This window comes from Cibotium barometz, chromosome 56 (assembly GCF_041138505.1).
Source record: "Cibotium barometz isolate CiBa-2024 chromosome 56, ASM4113850v1, whole genome shotgun sequence".
Taxonomy (NCBI): Eukaryota; Viridiplantae; Streptophyta; class Polypodiopsida; order Cyatheales; family Cibotiaceae; genus Cibotium; species Cibotium barometz.
The window spans coordinates 23,362,557-23,372,979 of record NC_141101.1 but is presented as its reverse complement, the minus strand read 5'-3'; the positions used below and the strand labels follow the sequence as shown (position 1 = coordinate 23,372,979).

Genomic DNA, 10,423 nt, shown 5'->3' with positions numbered 1-10,423 from the left:
CTGGCTTTTTCAAATTCAAGCGTGAACGTCACGCTTGCAAGGAGGAGGCAGTATTTTGAAATAGGCCCCCCTCCTTTGTCCACGTGGAGGGAGGGCCACTCTCCCTTAATCTTGTATAGATAGACTAGTACTCAACCCGCGCGTTGTTGCAGTATATAAAAGACATTAAGAAGCAAAACTCTGATGGGATTTTTTTCTCTTATATTTTAGAAATCCAGGATTTCTGCTCTCTTTATGCCTTGGTTGTCCATGGAAAAAAGAGCGGGTTATATTTTGAAAAACGGGTCGAGACGCTACCGTATATACGCGCCGATCGTCGTCTAGATTTTCTGGCCAAAATGTTCGAAGCTTGAATTGCCCGCCATTATGCCATATCCAGCGTTGTCTGCGCGCGTCTTTCTGTGCCCGTTTGTGTTGTGATTCATAATCATTTCGCCATTGGGGTGAGAACTCGAGTGTCTCTCCCACCTGCTACAGTTTCGCAGGTCATTTCGCCATAGCTGTAGCTCATTGAAGCTCTACAGCAGCAGCAGCACCACTAGACATGGCTGCACTGCAGCCCGGAATGCTTGTGAAGATGTTGGAGCATATCAATTCCAGCGTTAAAATGGCCGGCGAGCACCGTTCTGTACTGTTGCAGGTCATCGGCATCGTGCCCGCCCTGGCCGGGCAACATCTCTGGCCAAAGCTAGGGTTTCACATCAGGGTTTCTGATGCCTCCCACTCTATGTATGTCTCCCTCTCATCAGAACATGAAGACAGTGAGCTGATCTTGAGTGGCAAGCTTCAGCTCGGTCAGTTCCTTCATGTAGAAAGGCTCGAGGCAGGTTCTCCATTCCCCCACCTCGTTGGGATCAAGCCTGTTGCCGTCCGACACTCCTCTATCGGAAACCCCGAAGACCTTGCCCTAAGTGTTCTACAGATTCCGCAGAAGTCCATCGCCGATTATGACCTCCTCGGGCATTCTTCCGTCAAAAAAGCTTATGATTTGTTCGGAAAAGACAGACAACCTGCCCGACAGGCTGCCGGAGATGGCCTCTTCTGCAAGTGGGAGCTGCCTGCTCCGTCGCTGCGGAAATCATCTGAGAGGTTAACCTTGAACGGCTCTGACCGCAAGCTCAACGGTAGATCGACAAATTTTGGAAAGGCATCATCGGAGAATCGCCGAAAAGAGGGGCCTGCTGCTGCTCGCAAGGTTGCCAGAAATCTGCCGGAACCAAAGCTTTTCGACGGAAAACGGTTTATCAGGAATCCCTCTCCACGTCCTGTTCTGAAGTTGCATTCTCCGTCCAACATGATGGTTCATCCAGACGATCGTCTTCCTCGCCACAAAGCCTTTCTTTTCGAGAAAACCCCTGTCAAGAACCAGTCTTGTAGCATTAACGAGGGCCGAAATCCGTACCGCAAAGAATTTCCGGTGGTTATCTATGGCAGTTCAGAGCGGAAACCTCCAGTGGCAAGGGAGGCAGCAACTCTTATTTCGTCACGTCACAGGCAGGTTTCTTCCTCCCGAATCTGGAGAGAATTGTCTCCAAACAAAAACACAAGGAGAAACGGTGTGAGCAAGAGTGCTGCAAACACAAGAAAAATGGTGCCCTGTGCATCGAATGCTGCTGCTGTCGGTGCTACTGTGGGAAGGCTCAGTTCTTCTGTCTATCTTACGAGAACCACCTCACGGAAAAGCTGGGATCGTATGCCCGTGGCTTTCCCCCGCCAAAGCTGGGATAATTTGGCATCAAAACCCTCTGCAACTCCAAAGCAAGCTCCGGTACGGTCTAAGCTTTTTTTTTCTTCGTACTAGCATAGAGAACAATGCCATCTCCTTCGATGTTCTGAACTCCTCCTCATCCATTGTGCTAGCTTATTGGTTCCAAAAGGCAGACTGCCACTGCTGTAGCCCAAGATAAAAATTTGCAAGCAAGAAAAGCATCTGTTGAGCTAATCACACCTGCCACACCTGCCTTCCAGCTTGAGTCTCCTTCTACTGCTGTTCGACAGCTGCCCATCATGCATCATAACAGATGGACTGATGGCAGTGTGTCATGGGACTCAATTTCTTCAACATTGGTTGGCCTTGCCAAGGTAACCTTTTATGAGCCATCTATTACAATGCTCCAATTTCTTTGTAGCACATGGTATATTGCAATCTTGTCTTGATGGCTCGTATGAACTACCTAAAGAGGATTTCCCCATCACCATGGCATCACAAGTCTCATGGGGAAAATATGACAGGATGTGATGAATGTAAAGAATTCAGCTTTGTTGGCTGCCGCACAAGCCTTGGAAGAGGCTTCAGCTGTAGAGAGTGTCATCAGAAACGTGAGGTAAGTCTGCGTATTTGATCCTTGTCTTGTTATGTGTGTATCTATCCGTGTAACTGATTCTCCTCGTGCTCCACACACAGTCTTTTGATGAGCTGGATTCTTTTATTGAAATTCCAAGTAGGTTTAAAAATCTGGGTGAAAATTTTTGAGGTATGAAATAAAAGTTCTCTCATACGAAGTATCTCTGTGTACAAATGCTCAGTTTCTTCTTGCTGAGTAACCTGTACAAGTAGGTCGGCTTTCAGTGGGCATCCATGTCAGGTGCACCGTGCATTACCCATGTGAGTGCCACGTGGACATCGTCCTACTTGCAGCCACCTCAAAGGCAGGATGTGAGGAAGAGTATGGGTAGATTGAACCTGTTTTTTTGGGACAACCAAACATGTGTTCCATAGGGTGGAAAAAAGACATCCAAGTTCATTTGATTTGGACAACTTTTAGATACATTGTATTTGGACAACATTGTATCTAGACATGCTGTTGGCACAACCAACCAATCCCTATAAAACAGTAAGTTTAGGGTTCATTTTGGACATCTCATTCTTGCACACCTATAAATTGACACAATTGTCCAGAGGCAACCTTGAGGCTTCAACAAGTGAAACATCAGCATTTAGAGACCATCACAGAAGCTGTGAATCAACAAGTCATCTTTGTGTGCATCAGTAGGTAGGTATGCATAAGCAGGATCTAAGATCCAAGTTCATCATTGTAAATATTCATGTTTGGCAATATTGTGACACACCTCACCTTAGGGCATTACGTGGGCAGCACGTAGCAATCAGGTAGCATGTACACATGTAGCGCATGCAACCATCTGGAAATGAACATGTGCCACGTGGTAGTTGGTAGTTGGACAGCAGGTCGGCTAGCAGATACGAGGTCATGGAGCAGTCCTAAAACATGCCGACAACAATAAAGCTTGTTGATCAACACTGAGGGTGCATAAATATACGTGTGTGCGTGTATGTTACACAATGTAGCATTTTTACCTACAAGAAACCCGCAAATTGATCATATGGGCACAACACGCTTCAGGGTGGTCCATAGCAGCCTCTTCCTCACCCACCTATCATGGTTCTCACTAGGGCTCAAAGGCTTTAGCAACCATGTGCAAAGCTTGGAGTTCCAACATTCAGAGTTCTCATCTCAACCTATTACTACAGAGGGCCTCACCGACTAGCCTGGCAGTCCGGCTCCAGCCAACTGGCAGCAGGCTTTGCAGCAATAGTTACAGTCACAGCAGCAGCTTCTCAGCAAGAGTGCATGGCTACATTAGCTTCTCAGATCCAACAGTTGCAAACGGATCATCATTCTCATACAAGTTTTGTACCAAATCGACACATCAGTAGTAGCAGGACCAAAAGATCCTCCTCCCCCCTCCCCCCGAGGTAGCGTCCTGTTGGATGAACAAAAAAATGCTGGATTAGTGAGAGTTGGTCATCCATCGGTTTCTTTGCAAGTCTTTGTTCAAACCTAGAAAGGAAGGAATGTTGCAAGTCTTTGTTCTAACCTAGAAAGGACGGAATGTGAACCTTCACAAGTGGTCTCACAATGTTTGGGATCTTGGATATGCTTGGGATCTTGGATATTTGAATGATGGGGGAGAATGTGACACACTTCACCTCAGGGCATGTGTGGGTAGCACAATTAAGCAACATGTACAAGTGTTTGGGATAGTTGCAACCATCTGAGTGTTAGGGGTAGTTGCAACCATCTGGACATGCGTATGTGCCATGTAGCTCTGCCAGGCGGCAGTTGGCAGTTAGACAAGAAGTTATGTGAGGTCATGGAGCAGTCCTAAAACAGGCTGATAGCAATAAAGCTTGCCGACTAGCACCTATCGTGCATATACATACGTGCATGGGATTCCATGATTTCCCATCTGCATTTTTGAGTGCTAGCAGCGTTTTTTACAAGGCATGGAGATCCCTGCCAGAGCATACAATCTCAACCATTTCTTGTACTTGAATTTCAGTTGCAATACTTTCTTTTTGTACATAATGTAGACACAAGTTTATGACTCTTGTGTGTACTGTATGTATGATTCTGTTGTACACTTTTCTATCACTAAAAACCCTAGCACATAGGTATGAGTGTTCTACAAATATGATTAAGGCTACATCTCTCTTCTCTACTACGCCTTGGTTAGTTATGATTAGCGTTAATCTCTCATGCTTAGCATTAATCTATGCTCAAATCTTTAGTCCAACTGGCTTCACATCGAGTACCTTGATCAACATTATATGAGAACAACGCTTCTAATGGAAGAGAGGAGCATTTTAACATTTAAAGAGTATTGGTCGTTGCACTGGGAACAATTATTTAGAAGCACAAAAAGTATATTTGGCAAGAGTTGAAGAAGTGTGGAAAGCAGAATTGCCAAGAGTTGAAGAAGCATGACAACATGAAGAATATGAAGAATATGAAGCAAGGTGTTGGGAAGAGCACAGGAGAGCCGAGATTATCAAGATGGTGAAAGAGAGCATGATGAAGTACATGGATGGGTACAAACCAAACTGGAATGGACTAGGGTTGAGGAGCAAGAGCGTTGATCCAAGTGAGGGAGAGCTTCACTATCATAGATGAGATTCCAATATATGTTTCATGGCCAATGCTCGAACAGGAAGTTCTGTGTGAATCCTGAGAGGAGGAGGAGGAGGAGGAGGTGAGTCTATTAGTTTTTGTGGAGTTTTCGAAGAGTCCAATACAGAGGATGAGGCTATATCTCATGTAGAACTAGTAATTGCTAGTGAGCTTGGAGATTGAGCCAACGGATAAGGAGTAGAGCCTACAAAGATTCGAGCCGACGCCCAATGTGGGTAGGGCAAGTCCTCTCCGGAAACCTGTCGGGTTTGCAGAGTTTTTAGTGGGTGAGCCTAACGGCAAGTCCCTCGCTGTCGTGCCCAGTTTTTGGGTCTTCCGAGGCCATGCCTTAAGGAAGTAGCGAAACCGTCTTCGCGACCGAGACGACGAAGCTAATGACAAAAGCGTTTCTCTGCTCGAGTCTCAGAGATGAGCATGCTCGTCTCTGACCCTGGCTCGAAAAACAAAAAAAGTATGGGTAGACTATACTTGCCTTGGAACAACCAAACACGTGTTCTGTAGGCAAGACAGAAAGGCACTCGAGTACACTCGAGTGTGGACCAATGGAGTGTGCACTGTGTACCAATCAACCCTACCAAACAACCAGCCCCTCTAAAATAGTAGTTGAGAGTTCACTTTGGACATCTCATTCTTGCACACTTGTAAGCGGACACAAATGGCCAGAAGCAGCTGTTACAAGCATCTGGAGATCATCACAGAAGCAAGCTATCTTTCTGTGCATCACTAAGTAGGTATGCATCAGCAATCCAAGTTCATCGTTGTAAATATTCATGTTTTGCGACTTACCATAGATTAGGGCTTCATCTCTCTTCTCTATTGTGTATTGCTTAGTTTTGATTAACATTAATCTCCCTTGTGCGTGGAAAAAATCTATGTTTATGTCTTCGGCCGTGTAGGAGAGCATCCAATTGGGTGGGGCCAACCGGGAGAAGGGCAGTCAGCATCATGAGACTGGCAGAACAGCAAGGGCCCCTCTTCCCCTCATTTTTCTCATGATGGGCAACTGCGGGCAGGATGCAGCACCAGTGACTTCTTTCTCCAGCGTATGTCCTGCCCTTCTGTCTTGCTTATTCTCTGCTTCATGAATCAGTTCTCATCAATGACGCAAATTGCTATAGGGCTTTTGTTGGGGTTGTCTTGAGCAGATTGCACTGGCATGTTGGGAATAAACAGCTGGTTTAAGCTGTGCGTGATGATTTGACTGGATTTTGTTGCTGTTTCGTTCAGCCTAATAGCTTTACAAAAGCATTGTGCGGGGATGGTATTTAGAGCAACAACGCTACAGGTGAATGACTGCTAGAAACTAAACTGCCAAACTTTACTTGCATTTGCTATCCATCCTATTCTTGTTGTCTGGGTGTCCTTGTCGCGCGTTCGCCTTGGCTTTGGCAAAGGCCTTGAAACGACTGCGTTTTCCAGTTATAAGGTTTCTTGTACAATGCCACAAGCCTAGAAGTTAACGAAATCATGGACTAATCAGTGTTAGGTCTCGCTTACGATCATAGAACATGCTAGAGTAGAGTAGAGATGGCTAGTGCTCGAGGCTTCGTTGAGGGTCTCAACCTAAGCCTTCTATTAGAAATTGTTTTCGGTCGAATATAGCTTGCTACTGTATCATCTTGTCTTCTCTCACAAATGAAGCTCAGCCATGTGTTTCTCTTGTGCTAACTGCTGATACATGCTCTTGCATCTTCATTTTTTTAATGATGGCTTTGAAAAACATTTAACATGGGTGTTTTATGAGATGAGTTGAACTGTTGGAACTGCACAGGGCTAATATCTAGCTGTAGTGACTGTAAGAATTAGATGACAGTTATAAGCAGAAACTATCTAGTGGTGAAGTTATTGCAACTGATTTCTGGTGAAGGCTCTCCTAGGCTAAAATATTACTGCACACTTGTTGAGTTGCAGTAAGATAGAAGGCTTTATAGGAGGTTTTATTCAATGTAACAAGCCTATAGGTGAATGATTGTTGTGTTGAAGGCTAAACAACCCAATCATTATGAATGGGTCTTATAAATCTAGCATGTCTGAAATGCATGTATGTTGAGATATCAAGTTCAACTAGTGTGGGTATAGATGACACGCTAGCATGACAGCTCTGCCCTTATGCCATTGGCATGGATGGTGAGATTCTGGGTGATATGCCACCAATGGTTTAGAGGCTATGTGAGCCACTTTGGTTCACTAGAGTTATGACATAGTTATAGTGTCAGCTCATGTGCTCGGTTCAAACCATAGATCAGCCCTTGTATGTTTTAGAAGAGTACTTTCTCTTAGTATATACTCTTATCTTTATATTATGGTTATAGAAAAGAGAAGAGAATAAAAGAAAATTCAGCTATCCATCTCTCTTGTGTGCTTATCTACTCTTGTGTATGTATTTGTTTGCAAAGGAGCTCAAGTTCACCCTCTCCCTCGTATTCATTTCATGGTATCAGAGTGTCGGTTCGCGTGAAAAGCTCAAAAAGCAAGCAAAGGAAGTGGTACATGGGTAATGGTAGCTCTATCTCTTTCTCTTTGGTTTGGAAGCAAATCTTTGTGGGTAACTGTAATGTAAAAAGTAGAATGATATCAAAAACGAAAAGTTGCACTAAGGAAACTATGCATCTTGAAGCTAAAAGTAAGTAGCTTTCTGTAATGTAGCATATGTTTAGTTCCATGACTGTAGATTCACAGAATCCTGGATATGTATTGTATGTTGATTAAGGTACTTTTAACCACATGAACAAGTTATGCAGAGTGATTTAGAGATGTGCAGAAAATAAAAATTCAGAATATGTGAAAATAGGTGATGATGTTGCGCATCCTATTATACATGTTGGTAAGATGCCATTGTCTATGTAGAAAATCAAAATGAAGTACCTAGTGTGTGAAAATATACCCAAAAGAGTATTTTACCCAACCCAAAAAGGGTTATTTGGTCATATTACTTTACCTTTATCTGTTGGCCGACAGCCTCTGTTGACCGACCAGCATCCACCCTTCCTATATATATATGAGGCGCATCTTTATTCTATACACAAGTACAAGCACCTTCATTGCTGGTTGCCTACATCTGGGTCACCATCAGTGTGCAACGTGCCTTCTTTGTTGTTGGTGCAGGCCACCTACGACAGGTGCAACTTGCCTTCTCTATTGCTGGTGTAGGCCGCCTACGACAGGTGCAACTTGTCTTTCTCTTCAGTTGGATTGGTCGCCTACATCAGAACTGAGTTCAGCGTTTGTCATCGCCTATATCAGGGCTGTGTACAACGTTTCTCCATCGCCTACATCGGGGTTGTGTTTTTTTTTTTTTCCGAGAAAAGATCCTTTCATTAGTTATATAAAAACGCCCGTAGGGCTACAAAAGATCTCTCCTGCTCCTAAGAGAGAGAAGAGCAGCGAATACATCATGGCAGCCCGGGAGACTCTCCCTAGGTGCTGCAAAATACAAGCATCAGTATAAAGAACTGAGCGGCTAAATCATACAATAGGGGGGGGGAAGAGCCAAACAGGTGGCCTGTAGTGCCAACGGGGGGATCCCGTGTGTAAGGTGTAGAACGGGCCACAGCGCCAAGTGGTGTGAAAGGCCTGGCGCCGTAAGATCGCCTCATCCGAGTCTCCCCGGATGCGGTCGTACTGTCCTCGCAGGGTGTGGATCAACTCCTGCCAAATCCCCCGAACAGTCTCTGCTGGTGGCTCCAATCTCCCCTCAAAGGCCGTAAAGCACCGGGCCCTCCAGGTGAACCAGATGGTGAGACTGCTGAGGAGCTCCCATCGTAAATCCCTCTCCTGTGTCCAGCTGGCGGACGAGAAATCCGGTGCCGGAAACAGGCGAGGCTGGCCCCTAATAAATCTGATGGCCTGACTGCCCTGCTCCATCTCATAGCCCATAGCAGGCCCTGACGAAGTCGACCAAGCAGCGGCACCCCACGTAAACATACCCTTTGGAGAGAGGGGGGCCAGAATACGTAGCATCCGCAGCCAAATTTGCTGTGCCTGAGGGCAGTCCCAAAGGCAATGTCTCTGTGTCTCCATAGGGTGACCGCATCGGACGCAGGCCGCCGGAAGACCGCTGTAAACAAGCCAAGTGCCAACTGCTGAGCCCCTGTGGGCGACCAGCCACTGAAAAGCCGAGATCCTGCGGGCCTGCCGACTAGCCCAGAGCCGAGCCCAGAAATCCTCCAGGAACTCCTGTGAGAGTCCCTGCAATCGCCAATGCCCCGCTGCCGCTGGAGAAACCGTCCTCCTCGCCGTCAAAATATGCCGTCCCAGCCGAACAGTATACTGGAAAAAGGTGATCTCTGTGGCCTCAAGGGATGCATAAGGATCATGCCACTCGTACTCCCCGGGGTCCCACTGTAGCCGGGCCAAGGGGCGCGCTGCATATGCCCATATGCGCTAATCCGGGAGCACATCAGCAGGGTCGGGGTCAATATGCCACTTCCGAGAAGCGGCAGCCACTACCCGAATCCTCTGAAAGGTGCACTCTGCAACCAAAGGCGACTCCACCTCAACTCTCTGGAGTCTGCCCTCATCCTGAATCTCATAGTAGAGGCATCTGCCATCCTCAGTGCTAGCTTTGACAGCAATCAGGATCTCCAACTGTGTAAAGGCTCCCATCCACCGTGGGGCCACTGGCTCGAGAGGTGTGAACCACTCCTCTGTGAGTGCCTCCTGAATATCATCCCTCATAATCAACCCCCCTCTGAAGTGACTCAGCCTCTCCACCTGGATCTCCTTTGGTAGACTGCAGAAAGCCTGCCAGTCTCCAAAACTACGAGCTGGGCCTGCCGCTAAAGGTCCCCAGGCTAGACGAGGCCGAGAACCCAGCATATGACCCTGCTCCGTACGAACCGCTGGGCTCCATATGAGCGGCTGCCTGGCCCGCTCCTCAACACAAGAAGGAGGCCGCTGAGAGAGTCCCGGTCTCAGCAGCTCCCAAGCTCTCAGGATACTCAAAGCAAATCTGTCCTCCCATCCTCTACTGAGGCCTGTCCTCCTCATCTCTATGAAGATCCAGCGAATCTCTGGTGCCCAAGTACCCCCTGCAGGGGGTGCCCGAGCCTGCAGTCGCTGCAAGAGGAGCTCTTTCCAAGGCTCAGCGCCTGGAAGCAACCCCCGAACAATAAGCTTCCCCAATAAGGCTCTACTCTGATCGACTGGATCTATAATGCCCAAACCGCCCTGAGCCAGCGGAAGTGTAATAACTGCCCATGCAACATTTGCCCGAGCTGGCTGACCGTCCCGCCGAGACCACAGAAAGTTCCTGATCAGCCTCTGTACCTGGCTGATGCAAGAGCTCGAGAAAATCCAGCAAGACGTAATGTACCACATGGTCGCTAACAGCACCTGATTTGCCACCACCACCCTCCCAGCCAAGGATAGTCGAGCTGTACTCCAATACAATAGCTTCTTCCGAATGCTCAGAAGAAGCGGGGCAATCTGCTGCTCAGATGACAAATCGAGGCCAATCTGGCATCCCAAATACCGCACTGCTGTGCCTGGAG

At 47.0% G+C, this 10,423-nt stretch overlaps 1 protein-coding gene across 1 annotated transcript in view; it reads left to right on the top strand.

Annotated features, from left to right (window-relative positions):
* The first annotated feature begins 419 nt into the window (after positions 1-419).
* Positions 420-10,423, top strand: part of LOC147607036 (protein CORTICAL MICROTUBULE DISORDERING 2-like) — a 29,786-nt gene continuing 19,782 nt past the window's right edge. The window contains exons 1-3 of the mRNA XM_086791308.1: positions 420-1,768; positions 1,861-2,082; positions 2,233-2,324. Of these exons, the coding sequence (XP_086647434.1) occupies positions 545-1,768; positions 1,861-2,082; positions 2,233-2,324 (1,538 nt within the window). The 5' untranslated portion in view covers positions 420-544. The remainder of the gene's footprint in view (positions 1,769-1,860; positions 2,083-2,232; positions 2,325-10,423) is intronic.